Here is a 23853-nt window from a genome sequence, read left to right on the forward strand (position 1 = left end):
CCCCATTTTTTCCCTTTTAAAAAAAACCACCCGACAACACAGTATGCTGAGACAATTAAGCAGTATATCAACATTTCTGAATAGTGCCAAAGGTGTGTTAAAAAACGGGCGAGCCAATTTCACGTAAAACAACCAGGGAATGTGATGCAAAATGCAAGAAGTCCCGCTAGCCGGAGGATGGCCTTCCGTGAGTCGCTCGGGAGTGAATCAGTGGAAGAACAGTTGCCCTTCTCGCATCCTGGGGTCAGTGACTACACGGGGAAGAGAAAGCCACACAGCGAGGAAAGATGCGCAATGCCGCATGCCGTACGTGGCCTGTCATGAGATGAATCCCCCGGCCGCCACCCCCAGCCCGTCCCTCCGGGATGAACGGATGAATCGCCCAAGGGGTGACTAATCCTGCACGGCTCCTGAATCACAGCCTCAAAACAAGTCTCTCTTTTCCAAAGTCTTCCGGGAAGGTCCCCAGACCCCCCACCCACCCCACCCTCCCATGGGCCTGACCCTATTCTGCTGAGTCACGATTGCCAAGCCTCACAGACTCACACTCGCACACAAACACACAGAGAGAGAGAGCATGCACATCTGTCATTTCCTTGGGCTGATGAGTTTGTGAGCATCACTAAATAAATACACAGCTAAGCATGAAGGCGATCTTTCCTGGTCACACAGATCTCAGCGGCTTCTGGCCACCGTTTGAGAGCTGCTGCCCTCTAGTGGAGCTACATGACAAATAAAAAACGGGCAGTCTTGGTTTGTGTTTGTTATTATTTATTGGTCGTATTCATATTCTGTCTTCTATTCAAGGAGGGCGTCGCTCTCTTTTCCCCCCTCCTTGCTTTATTTCTAACGACAGTCCTGCAAGGCAGGCCGGTATAAGAGAGAATGACTAGCCGTAAGTCACTAAATGGATTGGCGGGGGTGGATTCTGAGAAGTGTACTTTTAAAAAAGGATTAATTTTTCAAGATCTGAGTAGACCCCGTCTTCTTTTGTAAGTGGCAAATGCAGAGAGGCAAAAGGGCTGGAGATAAAATTGAGGACAGAGGTTCAAAAATATCACTATATTTGCACCATACTTATGTTTTGTTTCTGTCTGTTTGTTTGTGCTCATTATCTTGATTTTTAACCCATCCTGCCTCCTGAAAGAGGGGAGAGAGACTGGTTTATAATTTCATATGGGAGACTGAGAGCCAAAATATACCTTATAGACAGCACATCCTTAGAAAGGAAATTCCTTAAGTGCTGAAAATGCCTGATTTTCCCAGCAGGCACTTTTCCTGTAATTTGCATACTCGTTGCCCTGTTTTGTGATTGGTCCTCGGATGGTAAGCATGGGCTTCATTGGCTACTCTCCTGGCAGAGACTCAACGGTCTGCCTGAATCATGTCTCTGGGGCAGGAATTGGGCTCCTACCTTCTGACGGTGGGCTCTCTGTAAAATATAATTTGGCCCTCGGCAGCCGGGGAGCAGGGTTACTTTTGGGGCCATCCCAGTTGGAGAATTCTGGGCATTGTAGTCCAGGGGAAAAAAAGAAGAAAGAACTTTTCTGATCTTTGCTTTGACTGATGTGGTGGTGGTGATTCTCACAGTTGTGTCTGGTGAGTCCTGAAAAACGCTGGGAAGGAGGGAAACGAGGGAAGAAGCGACAGGATGCCCGAGGCACTCCCGACATCCGCGGGAAGATGGATCGCACGCCTGGAGAGGACAGGACTTGGAGGCTGTGGTTGGAGATCAGGGAATCAACCGCTTGCCACGTTAGAGTCCTCAGGCGATGAATTTCTGGAGACGGCACAGATATGGAACACGCCTGGGGAGAGAAAGGGGGGAGCCTGTAAGTCGAGGGAGGAAAGAAGCCCCCCCCCAGCACGATCGGCTCTGTGGGGCTTTAGACGGGAGAGAGACTTTCCTAGCCACCAGCGCTGAGCTTCTCTAGACCTCTTGCATCCAGTATTCAACAGGCAGGATCCTGCTGGGATCCCAGAATCAGACCTGATCCGAACTGGGGGCCAGAGAGACCCTGATGTCCCCAGACTCGTAGGCTGGAGAAACCTTTGCTGTTCTGGTTGCAAAGAAGAAGAATCAGACTTTGGGGGGGGGGGGGAACCAGGAGAGAGACGTACTAGATCACCCATCTAGAGGGATCTACCCCAGAGGATCGAAGGGCTTGGCTGGATGGTCCATTTGGGGTGGGCTGGTATGGGCTAAATAGGGTCACTCAAGGTCAGGGAGCGGTTCAGTATCCCATGGGGTGTCATCCTGGCACCTCAAGAGACCCCATTTGGCACCCTCCCTGAACAAAAGACACATCTAAAATTCCTCTCCTTCCCTCCTCTTCTCTCCTTCCGCTTCCAGGACGCTTTCAAAATTTTAATTTCTTCCCAGAAAGGCACAGTGCATCCGCCCTGCCCTAAATGGCTTACAAACAAAACCATGTTGCTTCTGCCCATGGAGGAGCAGAGGAAGGAAATTTTTAATTTCCCAAGTTTCCCAATATCATTAAGCAGCTAAGCTGTCTGTTTAAGCCCCTGAAGGAGATGGGGAAATGGAAACCAGCTGGGAAATTAAAACAGGAAGCCCCGATTTGGTTCAGTCCCGGTGATGGCAGGTGCTGGAAGCGAACCGAAACACGGTGATCCAACCTGCCCATGACAGGGACCCAGAAAGCTGCAAGTAATGTTGACCAAATGATCATGTGGTCACATACACCCCGAGCTCCAATTATGACGGGGAGGGGTAACGTGATGGGAGCAAAGAAGAGGGGCCCGGCGGTACCTGCGGAGATGGTCAGGATGACAGCAATCCAGCCGAGAATGTAGGACCAGGAGAAACGCCACTCGACGTATCGCTTCCCGTAGAAATGGACGGTGACCCCGGTGTACACCGAGACGCCCAGCAAGGCAAAGAGGGCTGGGGGCGGAAAGAAAGGGAAGACAGAGGAAGTCAGGGGTCCCGTCGGCTCCTGTGGGACCTCTTCTACCCACAGACGTGTCCTGGGTGCTTTGCCACTCCGAGTGACCCCTTGGCCCTTCTCTGCAGGATCCTTACAACGACAGGAACGGGGACTTTTTATGGGGGAGAGAAATCTCAAGGTTTTGCCCTCCGTCTTCCAGCTGCTCACTCTTAAACTCAAGATGCAGGATTTTTCCCTTTGGGGAAATAAGATTGCAGCCTGCTACCGTTTGTCGCCTTCTCAGACATTGTGTCGTTTTTTTTTTTTTCCACCACTGGTTTATCTCGTTCTGCGTTGTTCCGTCTTGCTCACTCCCTGACGATGGGCCTCGTTCTGCCTCTTTTTCAGATTTAACGCGTGAGATTTCCGCAGCCTGTCAAGGAACTAGACGAGGCTGCGCGGAAACGCACAAACGGGATTATCCAGATGTTCTACTCCAAAGTAAGAGAACGTTCCCACCCCCACCCCCCACTCCTTGCATTATCAAAAGAAAACGTCATGTTGTCTGGATTTGATCTGTGACTTGAGCGTTGTGAGGACAAACGTCCTGGTTGAATCGGTCTAGCCAGATTTTACTGCAGAGCAAGTGAAATGGTATAAAATTTGGTGGCGAAAGGAAGCTGACTCACCAGGGACTGGTTACACGCCTGGTCATGTGCAATTTGTGCAACCGTGCACCTGAGCGGCGCCGTGCTAATTAGCTGTAATTCTCCATCGTGAATTTACTCACTTGAAATTTACTCACTTGATTCAGAGTAAAATTGTTATAGGATTCAGGGCAATAAATACGAAGTGAGCCAGGCAGGGGAGAGAAAAAGATTAGACTTCGGTCTAGATAGGCGGGGTATAAATTTAATAAACAAACAAACAAAATAAGGAATGAGAGATCAAAGTGTGGAAAAGTTGTACAGTAGGAACCTCTTATCCATGAGATCAGTATCCACTGATTCATTTATCTTTGGTCTGAAATTATTAAAAATATTAAAAGAAAAACTCCAGAAATATATATATTTCTAAAGATCAAGTTACCAGAACTGGCCACTAGAGGGAACCAGAGATCACGCTGTGTCTCACGTTAATGATTATCCACAGGTTTCAGCATCCACTGGGGGGCTTGGAACTGATTCCCCACGGATATGGGGCCTCTACTGTATTTTGGGGGCTGTATCTCCCAGAATGTAGGGATTCATAGTCCGAAAAAGTCTCGATGTTCTGGGAAAGGCCACGTCCCTTGGCTGAGGGGGGGGTGCCGAACAGGCCCCTGTATCTGCAGCATCTTGTTTGAGGAGCATCCGATATTTAATGCACTGTGTTTCCAACCTGATGCAAAGGGAATTCGCATAAGAAAGGAAACGTAAGGAGGTCCAATTAGCCTCCCAGGTGAGCGCCGAGCCTGCTGTGCAGGCCCACCTACCTGCGACCAAGAGTGTGATCCCGGCCGAGCGTGTCCGGGTGGAGCGAGCGCTGCTGGAGAAGGCGGTCAGGCCCAGGAGGATCCCGGCGAAGGAGGAGAGGATGGAGAGGAGCATGAAGGCCCGGGTCGCATCCCAGAAGGCTGCGTGAAGGGGAGGTAGAAATCAAGAAAGAGAACTCGGTGATCTTGCCTGGCTAGTGGGCTGCCTGGAGGGGCATCAGCAGAACCGGGCTGGGATCCAGAGTTCTAGCCTCTTTCGTCCCAGAGGAAATGAGTCACGTCTCGAGACCACCCACCGGAACCAAGAAAGATGAGTCTGGAAAGCCTGTGCTCCAGTTACGACTATAAGTAGTGTAGTTACCTGTTGTTAGTTACATATGAGGTGGTGAGGGCACAACGAAGTTACACTCCAAAGACAACTTAAGTGCTCTCCTTATTAGTTTAACCAATTTTCTGGGGTATCTCTCCTGCATACTTCTCCACCCATCTTACTTGTGAGTTAATTTTAGTCTAGTTACTTTCAGTTACTTTAGATTAATTATTTTAGGTTGTTACTTTTAGCCTAGTTGTTTTAAAGTTACTTTGCAAATGAATTTTCGGTGGTATTTAAAAAGGAATGTTCTTTTTTTTTTTGATGTTCTTCACCTGCCAGTCCTAAAGTCCCATCGTCCTCTCTCTTTTTTTATTATTTTATTTTTTTAACCATGCGCAATACGATTACAATAGTAAAAAAACCAAAACCAGGACTTCAAAAAGAATATTAAATTCTAAGAAGTGAAAAAAAATAAAATAAAATAAAGGGAAAATGCCACTAGGAGAAAAGTTACTTTTTTAAAAATGCAGTAACAAGTGTGAGTGTAGATGTCAGGACACCGCTGCTAGAGATACAGGAACAAATTCCTTTTTTTAAAAAAAGGAACTTTCCTGGTTCAGTTGACTCCGCCCCCTCCCTCCTGGCCTCGCCCCTCTGGGAAGCTCCACCCCCCTGGATAAGGATGCACAAGAGGCCGCAGGGAGGCCTGGCCACCCACCCTTCGCTGGGAGGGCTCCTTACCGAGGGTGATGGTATGGGGGCGGCATTTGCCCCCCACGCAGAACCTCCAGAGGCCCTGGTTGCTGAGGTGTCCTGAGAAGCGATACTGCATCCAGAAGTCCGTGGCCGTGGCGACGATGAGGAGGACCAAGCCGGAGACGGAGCACAGCAGCCCTCCGCCCATCAAGTTGACCATCCCGGGCCACGTCTCGCCGGTCTGGGGTCCGAGAAGGGGGGGGTCCTCTTCTCACAGCAGGACCAGGAGGAGAAAGAGAGATTCCTTTTGGGGGGGGGAGAAGGAGAGGCAGAGAAAGAGAGAGGAGCAAGCAAGCAAGCAACAGTTGGCAACCCCCCGATGACAAGCGGGTTATGTGACCTTCTCGCACCCAGAGCCGGTCTCGTCTGCCGTGTTTTTTCAACACGCTTGCTTCATGTTCTGATTGGCATTTAGGCTCCTTTTTAAGCTCTGTTTCACAGATTTTTTTTTTAAAAAATTCACCTCCAGAACAGAGCTGGCAAACCTCACTTTAAGGGGGGATCACTATTCCCATCATCCCCTAGCCAGCCATAAGCGGCTGGGGGAAGACGTGGTGATCCAAAAAAATAAAACAAAACCACCACCACCACCCCCCGGCTGTGCTCTTGAGTTCTAATTTGCCTGCAGCTGTAATGCAAGGATATGTGATACAGTAATGTGTAATTTGGCCCCGAGCCATGTGTCATTTGCTCCCATTTCTAGGTTTATCTTTTTATTCTGTTATTTCTTTCTTTGATTGCTCCCTTTATTTTGCTTGAGTCAATCAGAAGGAAGGGCAAGTATTGGCGCACACCGGAGGTGCAGAGAACTCCCCAGCAAAAAAATATTCCACCAAATGTGTTTTTCTGATTCCTATTCGGGGCTTGACATGCTTGCTTCCAGCCCTAGGATATCAAACGAGATCTTCATAGTCATCAGGACTAGAAACTTCTCCTTTTCAACCAACGGCAAGATTCTCAGGAAGCTGTGTGGGAAATGACAGAATAAACACAGCCCTGGTGTGTCATAGAACGGGATCCACCAGTAGCCACAATGAAAAAAGAAACCGGTGGATCTCCCTCCAGAAGAATTTAGAGTGGGGGGGCCCCCCAGGTTTCTTGATCCTCCCAGGGTCCCAAAGTCCTTCGGCCTGCTGCAGGGTGGCCGTGGCCAGCACCAGTGCCGTCAGAACCACCTTCTCTCCCACAGCTTGGGAACGGATCCGTGTTTCTCCATTCAAGCCAACATCCCAGCCACAGAAGGACAGCCTTCCTTCCGAGTAGACGGTGCCGCACTCTGGGACAGCTGGAGAGAGAAGCGCGTCTTGCCACCAGGAGGGATCTTTCATGCCAAGGGCGGATCCAGATTCTCAAGTGAGCTTAAGATTCAGGAGAGGCCCATCGTCTCCTGCTTTCAAAACCATCACATCGAAAACCCCATCACTCCACAAGGACCCGGCTGGGTTATATGGAGCAATCTTGCTCCAGCTGAGATTCCGGTTTAAACCCGGCCATCGGTTCATAGCAAGAGAACTACTGTACAGAAGGATTCTCCTGCAACATGGTCTTCCTGACGGTGCGAGGCTGAGATACCAAAACTGTCTGTGTGTTTCAGTTTTGCAAGCGCCAAACAGCCCCTTTCAGCCCTACCCACTAGGCTGCAAGGCCCTGCAGGGGTCAGGCGCTGGATTCCAATCCAGCAGAAAGATTTAGTATTTAGTGACCCCCCAAACCAGGCAGGTGGTTTCATCCCATATATGACACAAGCAAACCATCCGGTGCTCCGTGTTTGCTCAGAGGCTGCCGTAGCTGCCTTTCCCAACGTGGCTGCCTTTGGCGCCCGAATGCACTGGTGAAAACGTGCAAATTTCACCCGAGATCTGTCCTGCCCCAAAGCCAGCTGTTCATGCAAGAGATGCAATAGAAAAATCTCTCACCTACCCTGTAAAGTGGGATTCAGTCCGGACCTACGTTTGCAGATGGTGCTTCGGGAGGAGGGATCTGGCCTGTGGCTGAGAGACGCTGTGACCCTTTATCCAAATCATTTCAGCTTACCTTCGCTACTCGGTCATTCTCTCCAGGAAAGAAACCCAGTTCCACCCGTCCAGGCGTTCACGTTCTCGCTGCTAACTATTCACAATCCTCTGCCTTTTCTCTCGGCTTTTTATTTTTCCCTCGGGAGCAGACAAAGGAGCAAAAGTGCTAGAAAGAGGGAACTTTTATAAGGCTTGTTGTTCAGTCCGCCGTACGGCCGGGCGTACAATAAGGCGGAAAGCTCTCGCAGCCACGGGTCGCCCCCGGACGGCACCTCCCCCCTCCCGTGGTTTTGCTGACGGAGGGGGAATCGGGTGGCCGAGCGGGATTCGGGAACCCTTTCTCTCTTGTGAGAGGAATAAGCAAATCCAGCAGACCCTATGACACCCCATCTCCCTGATCCCATAGGGACCGGGTTAGGACAACATTTCCCAAAAACCGACAGCTGAAGGCATATGGGTCTACCCCCTACCCTGAATTGAAAAAGGAAGCCTGAGGTTCCATCTGTATCTTTGAATATGTAAGAACGGCCCACTTCCTGTGAAGTCCTCTGCTCGAGTCCCCGTTCCGATCAGCAAAAGGAGAGACCCGTTGAGCCACTCATGCAGAGACGCAACAGGGAGCCTCCTTAAGGGTTTTTTTTCTGCGGGGGTGTTCCTTCTGCAGAGCCTGGCATGAGCCCATTCTACACAAGACCGACTGCCGTCGTTAGAAATAGAATATGGGACTGCATCGTCGCTTGAACGGTCTCCTACGGGGAATTCTGGGGAGGAAAATAACTTCTCCAAGCTGGGGTTTAATCTAACTTCTGTTGACTTCCATTTGGATTCAGAGAGAAACTCGCCAACAGAGAGCCACAATTAATTGTATCAGACGCAATTAACTTTGATGGTGGCCAACGGAGCCTGCCTGTTCAAAGGCAGTCTACCTTTCCGGATCTGTTGATGTGTGCCTTCCTTCTCCGCCTGTGGGCTTCCTGTTTACAAACAGGTGAAGAGGGGAAAGGAACTCTCCTTCTTGTCTTATAGATGCAAAAGTTAATGGAGAACTAAGGAAGGAAATTGACTCGACTCCAGGAGAACGGGGAAGACAGGAGGGCCTGGCGTGCTCGGGTCCGTGGGATCACGAAGAGTCGGACACGACTTGACGACTAAATAACAACAAGCGAGGAGACTCAAACACACTTAAATTTATTCAAAAGATGGAAATGGAAATCTCCGGGAAGTGAAGTGTCAAAGTATGGCCTGGACTTCTTTGTTCGCTGTGTTCCAGCAGCTACTTAGTGGACAGTTGTTCTGCACACGCACGCACGCACACTCACACAAAAACCCCCATGACATTGTCAACCCTGTCCAACATATGACGCAAAGCGAGAGGGGTTCACTTGAGGCCGATGCCTCCCCCCCCCCCAGAAGAGTCCGGGTCCTGCCTCTGAAAGCCCTCGAGAGGCGCATCTCAGTCCTCCAAGTTGCGGAAGGCGTTCTGCATTTCCTCATTCAACTGGGCGTAATGAGCTTTGATCTTGGCCTCTCCGTCCTTTACAGGATCCTAAGGAAAGGAAGGAAGATTTAAGAGTGGAAAGGCTTAATTGGTGTGGTTTAGAAACAGAGCAGCTCAATCAATCAATCAATCAATCAATCAATGAGTCAATCAGTCAGTCAGTCAAGCAAGCAAGGAGTGAGCTGAAGAAGGAAGGAAGGAAGGAAGGAAGGAAGGAAGGAAGGAAGGAAGGAAGGAAGGAAGGAAGGAAGGAAGGAAGGAAGGAAGGAGGGAGGGAGGGAAGGAGGGAGGGAAGGAAGGAAGGAAGGAAGGAAGGAAGGAAGGAAGGAAGGAAGGAAGGAAGGAAGGAAGGAAGGAAGGAGGGAGGGAGGGAAGGAAGGAAGGAAGGAAGGAAGGAAGGAAGGAAGGAAGGAAGGAAGGAAGGAGGGAGGGAAGGAGGGAAGGAAGGAAGGAAGGAAGGAAGGAAGGAAGGAAGGAAGGAAGGAAGGAAGGAAGGAAGGAAGGAAGGAAGGAAGGAAGGAAGGAAGGAAGGAGGGAGGGAAGGAAGGAAGGAAGGAAGGAAGGAAGGAAGGAAGGAAGGAAGGAAGGAAGGAAGGAAGGAAGGAAGGAAGGAAGGCAGGAAGGAAGGAAGGAAGGAAGGAGGGAAGGAAGGAAGGAAGGAGGGAAGGAAGGAAGGAAGGCAGGAAGGAAGGCAGGAAGGAAGGAGGGAAGGAAGGAAGGAAGGAAGGAAGGCAGGAAGGAAGGCAGGAAGGAAGGAGGGAAGGAAGGAAGGAAGGAGGGAAGGAAGGAAGGAAGGCAGGAAGGAAGGAAGGAAGGAAGGAAGGAAGGAAGGAAGGAGGGAAGGAAGGAAGGAAGGAAGGAAGGAGGGAAGGAAGGCAGGAAGGAAGGCAGGAAGGAAGGAGGGAAGGAAGGAAGGAAGGAAGGAAGGAAGGAAGGAAGGAAGGAAGGAAGGAAGGAAGGAAGGAAGGAAGGAAGGAAGGAAGGAAGGAAGGAAGGAAGGAGGGAAGGAAGGAAGGAAGGCAGGAAGGAAGGCAGGAAGGAAGGAGGGAAGGAAGGAAGGAAGGAAGGAAGGAAGGAAGGAAGGAAGGAAGGAAGGAAGGAAGGAAGGAAGGAAGGAAGGAGGGAAGGAAGGAAGGAAGGAGGGAAGGAAGGAAGGAAGGCAGGAAGGAAGGAGGGAAGGAAGGAAGGAAGGAAGGAAGGAAGGAAGGAAGGAAGGAAGGAAGGAAGGAAGGAAGGAAGGAAGGAAGGAAGGAAGGAAGGAAGGTTCCCCAGACAATCCACCCCTTTCTCATTAACTGGCTTTTGCAATCTCAGTAACTCACTCTGAGACATCTGTAGGAAAAAGAATAAAAAATGAACAGATAACAGCAAACAACAAACACTGCTTCCAACAAAACGAAGAGAGGGGAAAGAAGCACTCAGCAGAGAGGCGGGGCTCTCTTTGAATTCAGAGACAGGAAGGTCTGATTGGCTAGTGCTATATTGATTGACGGTCACCCCTCCCAATCACTCAAACCACAGGCACCAATGCAAGGTTGTAAAAACTCACAACGGGCTCCCCGGAGGTGCCCTTCTAACGTGTCCCAGTGCCTCACCTGGAACTTCATTGAGCTCAGCTTGTACATGACGTCCCCCAGGTTCTCACGGATGACGGCCCACGTGATCTTGTGCTCGGACTGGGCCGTGGCCTCCACCGCGTGGCGGGCTAGCTCGTAGAAAGCAATCATGTTCTGGAGCATCCCCACGGTTTTGTAGAAAGGGCAGAACCTGGAAAAGGGGCCGGCAGGGCTCAGGAGGGGGTGGGGGTGGGGGGATCAGGTAGGGAAAAGCCCACGGGGCATGCTCCACGGAGACCACGGACGCCCAAGGGTGCTCAGCCTTCCTGACATTTCAGATTGGGTGCTGTGGGTTAGAGACTTGTCCTTTTCATGGATTTATTAAGATTCTTGTTTTGGATGGAGAAGATTTGAGAAGGAGCAGGAATAATCCAGATGTGGGAGAGAGAACGGGGAACTCTTAAGGGCAGGGTTTTTGGTGATGAGCTCTTAAAAATCAAAGTCTGGGTCTCTCTCTCGCTGCCAACCAGCTCAGCATTTATGAATTCTGGGATATAGAAGGATGCCCTTCTCTATGGGATCAGTATCCACTAATTCACTTATCTACATGTTGAATATATTAGAAATATTAAAAGAAAAATCCTAGAAATATATATTTCTAAAGGTGAAGTTACCAGAACTGGCCACTAGAAGGAGCCAGAGACTGTTCTATTTATAGGGTTCGTGTTTATCCGCGTTTTCCAGCATCCACATGGGAGCTTAGAACCGCTACTCTGCAGATACAGGGAATCCTACTGTATAAGTATCTCAGATATGAACCCGCTAGTCTCAGGAAACAGGGCTAACCCAGCCAGAAAGGAGCAGAAGAAAGACTTACCGGTCGTAGGAGGAATAGCCATTCTGCTGCAGGAAATCATCTTTGATCAGCTTGGCTACTTCGAGGGTGATCTTGTCTGTTTCAGCAAGAGAAGCCTGGACCAAAAAGGAAAAAAAATAAAGTTTCCACCGCTGGGGGAAAAAGTTGGGCTGCAGAAAAAGAAGCATCAGGGGCAGGACACGGTCATTCGACCGATTCTCTTTAAAAAACAATGAATCTGAACTTAGAATCTCAGAACTGCAGAGTGGGAAGGGACCCAGTAACTCATAAAGTCCAGCCGTTGTCAAGGAGGTGCGGGTGGCGGGATTCGAACTCCCAGCTTTTCTGGCACTGTGGCCAGAAAACCCACCTCTGTCGGTGAAGATTCTCACAGTGCCATGAGTCAACTTCCAGACAACCTCTGTCAAGTAAAGAACACGTGGAGACCATTTTGCCCTTTTTACAGGGGCCCCCTGATTCCCGTGCAAACCCCAATTTTTAAAAAATATTTTTTGGCCACTAGGGGGTGCAAGGGGGCCTTTTTCAGTTTAAAAATATTTTTTTTAAAAAAGATTTTTTTAAAAAAGGCTGAAGAGTGCACAGCACTCTTAAGGTCTGATCCCTTTAAGGGATAGGATGGTGTTCTCCGACCCAGACCAAAATGACACGCCACGCAAGGCCCTAGACCTCAACACAAGGCGGTTCTGCCGCAGCAGCCGTGATCCTGACATGAAGCGGTATTGAGGGGGTGGGGGTTCCTTCCCCTGTCCTGCCTCCTCACCTTCCCGACCAGCTGGACGATCTCCGCCAGGTCTTCCTCCTCCTGCAGGATCTCCTTGGCTTTCGTGCGCAGGGAGACGAACTCCGGGTAGTGGCGGTCGTAGTGCTCGTCCAGCGCCCGCATGTACTTGCTGTAGCTGATCAGCCAGTTCACCGAAGGGAAGTGTTTCCGTTGAGCCAGCTTCTTGTCTAAGCCCCAGAAGACCTGGGATTGGGACCGCCAGGGAGAGGAGAGAGGTGGGTTGGATTGGAAGCGAAAGCATCCACTCTAAAGAGGGCAGCCTTAGAGGGCTTCTGGAACTAAGTTTAGGGCTCTTACGCCTGCTGTGTCCCTGAACAGAATGGCCTTAGCCATGCAGGCACAGTTGTGTGTGTGTGTGGATCACACTGACCTGGACAATCCCCAGGGTTGCTGACGTCACTGGATCGGAGAAATCACCGCCAGGAGGAGACACCCTAGAAGTCAAAGAGAAAAATCAGTGAGGCCCAGGGTAATGCGGAGCGACTCATCCTGCCCTGTCTTGGGAAGGGTGGCCAGACGCATATGAACCAAGCCAAGGGTATAGGATTTGTTGGATCTGTAATCCAAGAAAGCAAATTTCCATTTCCCTCCCGCTGGCAGGTCTTAAGTCTTGTGAGCCTCTGGCTCCCGGCTCCCCATTAAACTCGCAAACTCCGTGCAAACCCTTTGCTAAGGCACTGAACTCTGTAAATACAGTCGGTTAATTCCTCGAAACCGATGCCGTTTATTTGGGAAACGATCTTTCCTGGGTTACGTGGCCCCGTTGGTGGCCCTTCTTTCCTGTTCGTTTTTCCAGACACTGACTTAGACCCGGATACGGAGAGAGAGAAGGAAAAGAGAAGAGGATACTCACGCTCCCACGATGCTGACGCTTCCTTCCCGCTCCGGGCTGCCCAAACACTTGACGCGCCCAGCTCGTTCGTAGAAGGAGGCCAAGCGGGCGCCCAGATACGCGGGGTATCCGCTGTCTGGAATTTAAGAGAATTAAGAGAATTTCGACCATGACCAACAAAGCCGTTGATTCACCCCTTTTCACATGATCTGAAAAGAAGGGTGGATGGGGAAAGGGGCCTGACCATAATTTTATTCCCTCTTGTCTTTTCTAAATGTACATGCTGATTGGTATTCTTAAGGCTTACTTCCTTTATTCTTCTTTCTCTTAGGTCACTTTTTATTTCTTTTCACCTCCTAGAAAGGCAGGCCCACAGACACAGAAACACACACACACACACAAGGGGGGCTAGGAGGGTTACCTGCAGGCATTTCAGCTAAGCGCCCAGAGATCTCCCGAAGCGCCTCCGCCCAGCGCGAGGTGGAATCTGCCATCATGCTGACGTTGTAGCCCATGTCACGGAAGTACTCGGACAGCGTGATGCCTGAAAGGGAGCCCAGAAGAGAAATAGGGAGGATCAACTTAGCCAGAAGACCTCTCTCTGAAACCGGAAAAGCCCCCAGATCTATCCAGCTCCCGTAAAGTTCAGCAAAAAACCCGGAGCGGGTGTGTGACGAGCTGGCCGAATTGGCATCCCTTGCCTCTGCAGCAGACACACGGGGATGGTTTTCTGGATACAGAGAGAAATCCCGCCTCACCTGTGTAAATGGAGGCTTCTCGCGCTGCCACGGGCATGTTAGACGTGTTGGCCACGAGGGACGTGCGCTTCATGATTGTCTCCGTCTTGCCACCCACTTCCATTGTGAGCTGCAAGAGAGGGGAGCGAGTGAGTCATCTGGTGGGAGGCAGAACTGAGCACCCACTCTTGGTCCTGAGCAGAGTCTGGGAGGAACAGACTACAAAACCCAGGCTCCCCCAGCCAGCATGGGAGCCAAGCTCCAAGATCACACTCTTCATGGTTAAGACCTGGGAGCCTCGCTGAATTTCTCCAAATGGTTCATTTAAAAAATGATACACAAAGGCAATGGTGTCTTTGAAGATACGGATTTTTTTTAAAAAAGGGGAATTGAATTTCCCAGTAATTCTCATTATCCATGTAGCAGCTGCTGGTGGAATTTTTGCAACCTCGCAGGCTGCCTTTAGTAGGTGTGGCTGAGAAGGGACTTTTCTGGGCTAGGGTGACTGTCAATCTACCCAGCACTAGCCAATGGTTCCTTCCCTGGCTCTTGCATTCAAAGAGAGCCCCGCCTCTCTGCCAAGAGTCTGTTTCCCCCTCTCAAGAGTTCGCTGAGGCCTGTTACAGCAAAGCAGCCATGTTTGTCAGTTTGCCGTTTGATTTGCTCAATTGTAAAGTAAACAAAATGTTTTTTCCCCTTTCTTCTTACAAAAGTCTCGGAGTGGGTTACTGAGAGGGCAAGTGCTGGTTTATTGGGGGAGGGGGGTTAGGGGTGGCCTAATTTGGGAAACTTGAAGCTCTTCTGCTCTGTGAATCTTCTGATGCGCCGTGGAAGGAATTTAACTATAAATTCAAAACTTTGCAACCGGTTGTGATCTCCTGGTATCTTTGCTCAGTAAAAGCCATTTCTGCTTTCCTGCTCCCAGACATTAGGAAACTCCACATGTTCTGCACATCCTTATCCTTCATAACCCCTCGGTGGACCCACTGGGTTTTGAATATGGGGAAGGAAGGTGGGGGAAAATCTGCCCATTTGGGGCATTGGATGGAAAAGGGGCAATCAGTTCGGTGACAGCGATCCTGGTGCTGTCGCCAATGCTTGCCCTTCGTCCTCACCTCTGGAAAATCCCTCAGGACCTCGGACATCTCGTTGCCTCGCTCGCCGCAGCCCACGTAGATGATGACGTCGCTGTTGGAGTACTTGGAGAGCGACTGGGAGATGACGGTCTTCCCGCAGCCGAAGGCACCGGGAATGGCCGTGGTCCCGCCCTGAACGCACCTGCAGGAGGAGAAAGGGAGAGGCGTCTGGGAAACGCTTCTGGAGCCCAGTTTCCCCCCTCGTTTCCACCACCGCCTCCTCGCACACTTCGAGAAAGCGGCCCACGGGGCTCAGAAAATGTGCACTACCTTCCACAAGTAACTTGTTGAGTTGTTCATTACTTCCAGACAGCGAGGCTCCCGTCGTACTTAGGGAGATCCAGACATGCTTGAGCACTGTGATGTCTTCGCGAGTGGCCAGAAGGACACAAAGAAGTCCTCTCTGGGTCCCCCTAGTGACCAGTTCTGATACTGAACCTTGGCAAAATTTGCAGGCTGGAATTCTGTCGCTGATTTACACTGGCCTTAGTGAGGCGGCATAAACGGAGACACCAGCTCACATGACGGGCACATGACAAGGAATACCAGAGTCGGCTCCCTAACGAGCACCAATCTGCAGCTGAAATTTTCCGCCACTGTTATGTCCCTACGGCCAATATGATTCTGTCCATCAAATGATGACAGACAGAACTCTTTGTCGCTGATGAGAAAATGGGTCAGTGCCCTCAAAAGGCCTCTTAAACCTTGCTAAATGTCCTGCAATCTTCTGAAAGTAACTAGGTGTAACTCTTTACGCTGAAAGAGGAACTTTGTAATTACTAGTTATGTAACTTATTGCACAGAAGTTACTAATTAGAGATAACTGTGTTCCTTGTAACAATTGGCTCCCAAAATACAATTCTAAAATACCCCCAATATTATGTGTGATGGGTTAAATGATGCCCTGTCCTTGTTGTTACATGTTCTTTTTGTCAGTTTGTGTGGTTGTGTTTGGAGATTGGGTTCATGCATTTATTTATTTATTTATTTATTTATTTATTTATTTATTTATTTATTTATTTATTTATTTATTTATTTATTTATGCTGCTAGCCACCCAGTCTAGTTCCCTGTCACTAAATGGGTGGGATAGAAATATAATAAATAAATAAATAAACAAGCAAACAAACAAACAGTACATGCCATGAAGTAGTTTCGAAATGATGGCAACCCTTCAGATTAGCGACACCCAAATGATCCTGTCCTTCGCAGCCCCGTTCTGGTCTTGTAGACCCAAAGATGTGGCTTCCTTTATCATCATTCCATCTCATCCTTGGTCTTCCTCATTTCCTACTGCTCCCTCCCACTTATTATTACCTGTGCCTCACCACTTGCCTTGTGCTCTACTCGTTATATACGATGGTGCTATATCTACTAAACATAAAGTGGGCCTGTACCCCAAATAAAAACTTTTATTAAAAGTTATCCTACTGCAGGTCAGCCCGCCCTTCTCCGCCACCTGGACTTACGGGAACAGAGCATCCAGCACCCTCTGGCCCGTGAGCAGGGGATGATTGGCTGGAAGTTTCTCGGACACAGGTCGGATCTGGCGAACTGGCCACACCTGCAACATCGTGAGCTTCTCCTTCACACCCTCAAAGTCCAGCTCCAAAACCACATCCTGCAGGGGGGGAAAAGACAGCCACATGGAAAACGCCTGGCCACAACAGCTACGTGAATGAGGGAGGCTCTGGTCTTATCGCCGCTCCTCCCGCAGATACTGAAAACCGTGGATAATAGTGAACACTAGCCATAGCATCATAAAAGAAAAAAACGAGAAATATGTATTTTCATGGTGTATTTACAAGAATTGGCCACTAGAGGGAGCCAGAAACCATGCTGTGTATTCTTCAACCAGAATACTGTACATTGGATGGTCTTTGGCTCCCTCTAGTGGCCAGTTGTAGTAAATACATCATGAAAAAAACATTTCTGGGTGTTTTTTCCTTTTAATATTTTGAATATTTTCAGACTGTGGAGAAGTGAAACTGCCGATATGGGGGTCCTATTGTAATTCCTTATCTAAACATTGCAGGCCTATATCAAAAGCATCAAGGAACCTTTGGGGCTGGTCAGAGCCAAGAAAACGACATCGTTAGCCCATACAGAGCAATGTCACACCTCAGGAAACGGGACATGCAGTGGCGTAATGTCATTTTTTGCAATTTAGGTGCTACCCACCACATCCCTCAAAGAGAACTCAAAACAGGCAGGCAGCTTTTTGGACCCTATTTTTAAAAACACTGCTCTAGCGAGTTTTCGTTTCTTTGGGAAAACAGGTATTTTGTAAAGTTAACATATCTTGATGGCCTTTTGAAGACTAAACTGTTTCAGAGCACCGTCAAAATAGCTGGCAATAGCTAAATTATTTGCAACAGCCCAGGAGAATCCCTTTCTTCAGACCCAAGGCTTACCGAGGCGTCGTAATTGCCAGCCGCCGCGATGTGGGTGACCGTACCCCGGCACCTGGGCGGCACCATGATCATGTGCTTGATGAGGGAGTTTTCGCGCACCACGCCGTAAATGTCGCCCCCCGTTAAATGGCTCCCGACCTGCGGGACAAAAAGAGGGGGAAACCTTCAGACCCACCATTGTTGCTGAGCAGAGAAACAGACTCAAGACAAACACCGGCTGTCTTGGGGAGGCGCCCGTAAAATCAATGCTATAACCCGGGAGAATTAAACTTATTTTATTTTATTTCTGTGCCTCCTTTCAATTCTCAACTGCAAGACCCAAGGGGGCTCCCAAATTATTAAAAGAGAAACCAGGTAAAAAACAATAGATGGTTACGTTACCAAAACAAACAAACAAACAAACAAACAAACAAACCCAGAAATTTGTTTAAAAATTGTGAGCTTGCACCAGAGTCCAGTCTCTGGAGAATTGTGGCCTTCGTGTGCAGGTGGGTTAATGCTATTTAAATGCCTTTTTTCCCCTCATGCGCATGGCTTTAACCTTTGTGGGAAAACAGCTTTTGACATTAGCAGGGCTGTGGCCCAAAATTAGGAGGTTGTGGGCCGCCACCGGGAAAATAAAAAAACTAGCAGCCTCTCCCCTTATCTTTTTTAATTGGTTGTTTATTTGGGAAACACAGGAGAGGAAAAATGCAGGAACAGCTGTCATCCGAGCACCGAACTTTCCAGAATTCTGGGACAAAGAGTGCAAATTAATCATTCAGTTGTGTTTTAATTAGTGTAAAGTTTGATTTCTTGTTTTTAAATGCTTAATTTATCATGGTTTTGATATTATTCTTTTTATTATTGTGAGCCGCTTTGGGTTCCCCCTTTCGGAAGAAAGGCAGCCCATAAATAAATCAATAGCTATTTAAGATAACTGACAGAATGAGCCCGCAGATTGTGTTGCAAAATGGAGCAGGGAGGGACAACAACTTTGATTCACAATTCAGAAAAGTGTGGCATAAATACAACCTATTGTTTTCAAATGCCCCCATGTGCTTTTGCCTTGTAGAGAAACGCGGGACATGTTGTGTATAGCAGAAAATGAGCAAAAATCACACACAGAGTCCTGGAATATTAAAGTATCCAAGGCTCCACTTGAGGCATGAAGCACATGGGCGTCCCAACTCACAAGGGTTGTTGTGAAAACAGTGTAGTCTTTTACAACTTCCTGGAGAAGGTGTGGTTGAGAAAGGACTTTTCTGAGCTAGGGTGACTGTCAATCTATCCAGCACTAGCCATTCAATCCTTCCCTGCCTCTGAATTCGAAGAGATTCGGTGTCTCTTTCCCTCTCTCGAGTCTGCTGTTGGCAGCGCTGACGTTTGCTCAGTTTGCTGTTTGATCTGTCCAGTTGTAAGTACAGTGGTGCCTCGCTTAACAGCAATAATCCATTCCAGGAAAATCGCCGTTAAGCAAAAACATCATAAAGTGAAAAAAAACCTCATTGAAACGCATTGAAACCCCTTCAATGCATTCCAGTGGGGGTAAAACTCACCGTCCAGCGAAGATCCTCCATAGGGCAGCCGTTTTCGCTGCCTGTCTTGCGAGGAATCCGTCCCAGTAAACAGCGGGGAGTCATTTTGTTTACCCGGTGGCCATTTTGAAACCGCCAATCAGCTGTTTTAAAATCGTCGTTTTGCGAAGAATCGGTTCCTGAAGCAGGGAACTGATCATCGCAAAGCGGAAAAACCCCATTTAGACCATCGTTTTGCGATTACAATTGCGATCGCAAAAAGTTTGTCGTAATGCGTTTTCGTCGTAATGCGGGGCAATTGTAAAGCGAGGCACGACTGTAATGAAACCTTTTTATTCTTTCTCCTGCTATTGTCTCACGGTGAGTTACTGAGATGAGAAGTGGCAGTTAATGAGAAAAGGGTTGGAGTACTCCTGAGTGAACTTTCATCTCAATCCTGGCAATTCTGCAGCGCAGTGAGAGGGATTTAATCAAAATTCAAGACTGCTACTCATAAAGTGGGCTGTGAACATAAACTTTCAGAAGAAAGGCAGGGGATATGTGCTACAAGAGGGATTGTTAAAATCAATCCGCTCAACCGCCTGTTTTCCGACTCTTACCCGGATGTTGGCGCTGGGGCTGAACTCCCACTTGATGTCGCGGGACAAAGCAGTGATGTTGATTCCTCGAGGGATGTAGATGCTCTTGGTCAGCTCGGTGATGTCCTTCAGGGGCCGCTGGATCCCGTCAAAGATGGAGCCCATGATCCCCGGGCCGAGCTCCACCGAGAGGGGTTTCCCGGTCCTCAGCACTGGGTCACCCACACAGACGCCCGCTGTGGCCGCCGAGGCTCAGGAAAAAACACCCCAGGCTTGGGGGAAAAGCAGGGGCTAGGAAGCCAGGAGAGGGCAGGAGGAGGAGGAGACGGGCTTCCGTCATGCCAGGAAATAATTATTTTTTGGAGGGACATCTGCCGGAGGAGGCCTTGAGACAGCATAAAAGAGCCGATGGATTTTTGTGTGCATGCATGTGGGGTGTGCTGAAACGATTTAATTCTGAGTGGGGAAAGAGGGGTTACAGGAGCCGTCCCTGGCGCCTGAGAAGACCTATGGCTTCCTTACCACCTCATTCATGAAAAGGCTCCTGACGCTTTCAGGTGTTCAGGCGGGATCAGGAAGGTGCGAAGGTGTGGGTGAGAAATAGGGAAGAGGGAAGGTTTTGAAAAGCCAGGGTGAAACTGGGCCTCCCTTGACATCGGGGACAGCAGAAGGCGTCCGGTGAGGACGGTGGAAACCAAAAAGGTTTGAGAAAGTAAGGTTATTTGGTACATTAAAAAAAAATCTATAAGATTCAAGGCATGGGTAGTACTGTGGGGAGAGGGAAATGAACAGCCAGCAGTGCTAAAGCAAACAAAACCCCTTTTCCGGAAGGATACAGGTTTCCTCGTACACCTGGATGGTCGCCAGGTCACCCTCGAGGCGAATGATCTCGCCCACCAGCTCAAAATGGCCCACGCGCACCAGCTCGTACATGGCGGCCCCCGACATCTGGCAGGCGATCACCACTGTTGACAGGAATAAAAAAAATCCCAGACTTAAGGACTTCCTCCTTTCGCCCTGTGGCTCCCATGGCATCCACACAATGAAGGGGATTTGCTTGGGAACTGCGGGACAGAGGTAGGAAATGTTTCCATTCCAAAATTCAACCTCTCCTGACATTGTTGCATGAGTAGGATTTGGGCCAGTAAACTTTGTAACCTATGAGAATTAAAAATAGCCCAGCAAAGCCCTTTGGCACCAGATCAGAGTGTGGTCTAAGGGCTCCAGAGTCTTGGGTTCGAATCTCCGCTCAGCTATGTGATTCAGTCAGTCTTTTTTCTCTCTCAGCCTCAGAGAGTTTAAACAGGCTGTTCAGGGTTAGATGGATACGGTCTGTTTATAGACAAGCTTTGCTCTGGATTTAAAGGACAGTGCAGGTCAGAACAGGGTATGAACAAGTAAAGGAAGTCAACGCTAACTTTGTGGGTTTTTACTATTGGTACGAGAATGAGTTTTCCAAGAGAACCTACCAGGTCCAGAAACTCCATGGACGAAACCCATCTCGCTCTCCTTCTCTGCATCCCCGATTTTGGGAAGCTTTGTGAAATCCATGGCTCATGGAGGGGACACCAGGATCCAGATCACAGTGGAATCAAAACCTGCATTCGAGAGGCAAGAATAATTAAAAAATAAAATAAGTCCACCAGCATGGTCTTCTGTGAAACCAGGAGGCAGGCGGCCCAGTCCGATAAACCTCCTTATCTGCATCTCTTGCAGCGGTGGATCAGAACGGGCAGGATCACACCGATGGTTGCCAACTTTATTTTTCGGGGAGGCTTCTACGCTTAAAAAAAACAACAACAATCCACAACCACAAAAATATAGGCAGAAATCCCCCACAAACAAAGCTGTTTCTCCACGGAATCGAAACACCTGGGAAAATAAGATTCACCAGTTGGATTTCTGTCCGTTAAAATAGTTGCCATATTTCTTTTTAGGCAGGGCTTCTGTGCCTGTAAAAACAAAAACACACCTGCACACAACTACAACCAGGATAGGCAGAAACTTTCACAAGTGAAGCCTGGAGATGAATAGCAATTCAATACTCTACTTTTTGACTCCAACAGGCTTCTGGTGTTTCCTTCTTAACTATGCTTGCTGCCAACGGATCCTTTCTAAAGTGTTTTTAAGTATTTTACCTGTTGAATATTAATTTAAATTTCTGTTTGCACGTTGTTTTTAATTCTCACCTCTTTTTTTAAATGGTTCGTGAGCCCCCTTGCTTTGCAAGGCCGGGAGAAAATAAACCATATAATCATGGGGCATCAGGTACCCGTTCTGACTTATTCTGACCCTTTTCAGAGAGAGAATATTCGGAAGTGGTTTGCCCTTCCTTTCTCCTGGGGACGGGGTGGGGAGGTGGATGAAACGCAGCATAGGAATGCAGGAAAATAAGTTAAAAGTTCTAATAAAAGCCCATGAAAAGATCCAGGGACCGGTTCTTCTCTGTTATACATTTGTTCAAAAGCACAGGAGCCCTGCCCTTAAAAACCTCAGGCTTCCCCCCGAGAGACCCAGTCTTTGCCGCGCTCCTTACTCTTACTCTCCCGAAATGCCGGGGGGGACCCCTTTCCCATGCCCCAGCCTTACCCCTCTCGGAAAGACGTTGCCAGGCTTTTCGGAAGAGCTGTCCCCAAGAATCCTGCACTCAGGCTGGGCAGGATCTTTCCCTTTCTGCAGCCAGGCTGGGCTCTGGGGTGCCCCTACTTTCACCAGGTGGGGCGTGGGTCTATTATTTATTATACAGTAAAGGTGGGAGGCCAAACAGGTACGGCACGGCTGCCTCCTGCCCTGGAACCAGTTCCGGCCAGTGCCGGCCACTGGGAGCTGGGGAGAAGCTGGAGGTCAGCGAGGAGGAGAGAGAAAACCAGCCAGGTTTTCGGCCGAAACAGCAAACAGCAGCTCTGTGTACTGTCAACAAGCTCAGCCTTCTTCCTCATCCTTCGGGCTAGCCCGCCGCCCCTTTTTGCCTTTAACCGTGTCCTTGATATGCAGTTCGATTGCTTTTTTTCTTTCTTTCCCAGAACCGTGTTCAGGAAAAGAAATGCCAGGAAGAACTTCCCCTGTTGGATTTCTGCCTGCGGTGCCGTTCTTAAAGGGAGGGAGCAAAAGACTCCACGGGGGGGGGCAGCAGTGGCTTTTCTAATGACCTCAAAGGAAGCATTCCCCCCCCCCCAACATGGCTTTTCTCCTCCAATGGATTAGTCAATTAGTCGCAAAGCAAAATCTCGGCTTCCCTCTTTGATGCCACTCTTAAAAGGAGAGGGAAAGGTGGCCAACCCTTTTTCCGGCAGGGCTCTTCTGCCTTTTGAGAACAGCAGGGTGCCCTTTGCCTGGCTTGCAGGCGAGGGAACCTGCTTTTGCTGAGCTGGGGTCAAGCCAGAAGTGGGAGGCAGGAGGAGGAGAGGAGAAAGCTAAACCTGAGATGGATTTGCTGCATTAAGGAAACCACAACTTTGGAGTTCTGGAAGATCTGAAACGGGGGCCGCTAAGGACAGGATATTTTGGGGGTCATTAATTCAGAGGATCGCCATTTAAGTCGAAATGAGTCAACGGCCTGTAACCGCATGACCCCGTTTGAAACACCAAGGATCGCCCTCCCCCAAAATACTAGCTGGAAAGCCTGCCTTCAGATGCTTGGCAAGCTGCCGGAATTTTTCTACAAGCACCTGCTTTTAGTTCCTTGTTTTAATTCCTCATTTTAAAAAGCCTTTCCCCCCACCTTGGGTGGGGTGTTGAGGACTGTTCTGATTTTCCCCCTCTTGGATCCTCCACCCTCACAACAAATGTTAATTGAGTGCTTTTTTTAAAATTGCCACTAGAGTACAAAAGAGTTTTTCCAGTAAAATAAAAGAAAGAAAAGTCAAAAGCTAGAGACAGGGGTATTTCCCCCCACCAAAAAAACAAACAAACCCTCTACCCCTGATAATATTACAATAGAAAACCAACCCCCCCACATCTTATGTGAAGCAGGGGATCAGAATTTAATCCTGCCTATTTCTTAAATTCCCACGGTTCACTCTGCACATGCCCAGAAGCTCACTACAAGGCAGCACCAAACACTATAAAGGGCCCCCATTTCTCCTGCCTCCCTAGGATGGCTGTCCATGCCTAGTTTTATTATTATTCCCCCCCCCTCCCCGCTGGGTCCAGATCCCTTCCAGATTCGGCGTGGCTTTTGGTCGGCACCAGCTTGACGCCAAACGGCCGCACCTTTTCTGGACTGTTTTCGTGTTGCTTTTTCCCCCTCCCCGAAAAGGCTCCGGCTCTTTCTTTTTTTTATCCCCCCAGTCAGCAAAATCCTTTCTGTGCCAGGCCTGGCCTTTTCCTGGAAGCTGCACAAAGGACCGGGGATGCGGTTGCTAGGGACTCCCCGTTGCCGGGCAACCCACTCCCACTCTAGCCGTGGTTCCTTCCTGGAAGGTAGGCCCAGGTGCATTCTTTCCGGCCTTGCAACCTATCCCATAATTCCTCCCCCAC

General features: G+C 49.1%; 3 protein-coding genes across 5 annotated transcripts in view; 1 reads left to right on the forward strand and 2 right to left on the reverse strand.

The window, feature by feature from the left end:
• KLHDC9 (kelch domain containing 9) overlaps positions 1-23853 on the forward strand; it is a 115708-nt gene that overhangs the window by 88076 nt on the left and 3779 nt on the right. For 2 of the 3 annotated variants that reach the window (XM_020810256.3, XM_072983803.2), the window contains exon 2: positions 3300-3392. In XM_020810256.3, coding sequence (XP_020665915.3) covers positions 3378-3392 — 15 coding nt within the window. In that variant the 5' untranslated portion in view covers positions 3300-3377. Of the gene's footprint in view, positions 1-1751; positions 1833-3299; positions 3393-23853 lie in introns of those variants that run through there. The other variant, XM_072983804.2, reaches the window with a different exon arrangement.
• On the reverse strand, positions 755-7604 carry LOC110088130 (lens fiber membrane intrinsic protein). Its single transcript, XM_072983809.2, has 5 exons — positions 7469-7604; positions 5420-5678; positions 4366-4506; positions 2774-2908; positions 755-1808 (listed from the first exon to the last, which is right to left on the reverse strand). Exons 2-5 carry the CDS (start codon positions 5592-5594, stop codon positions 1741-1743), a joined length of 519 nt encoding a protein of 172 aa, XP_072839910.2. The 5' UTR covers positions 5595-5678; positions 7469-7604; the 3' UTR covers positions 755-1740.
• Positions 8621-23402, reverse strand: LOC110088132 (V-type proton ATPase catalytic subunit A). The gene is made up of 15 exons (XM_072983797.2): positions 21964-23402; positions 20844-20972; positions 20211-20339; positions 19396-19610; positions 17280-17417; positions 16335-16486; positions 14846-15008; positions 13752-13860; positions 13415-13537; positions 13015-13129; positions 12532-12595; positions 12141-12344; positions 11381-11475; positions 10543-10714; positions 8621-8995 (listed from the first exon to the last, which is right to left on the reverse strand). Exons 2-15 carry the CDS (start codon positions 20923-20925, stop codon positions 8903-8905), a joined length of 1854 nt encoding a protein of 617 aa, XP_072839898.2. The 5' UTR covers positions 20926-20972; positions 21964-23402; the 3' UTR covers positions 8621-8902.

Source organism: Pogona vitticeps, chromosome 15 (assembly GCF_051106095.1).
Source record: "Pogona vitticeps strain Pit_001003342236 chromosome 15, PviZW2.1, whole genome shotgun sequence".
Taxonomy (NCBI): domain Eukaryota; kingdom Metazoa; phylum Chordata; class Lepidosauria; order Squamata; family Agamidae; genus Pogona; species Pogona vitticeps.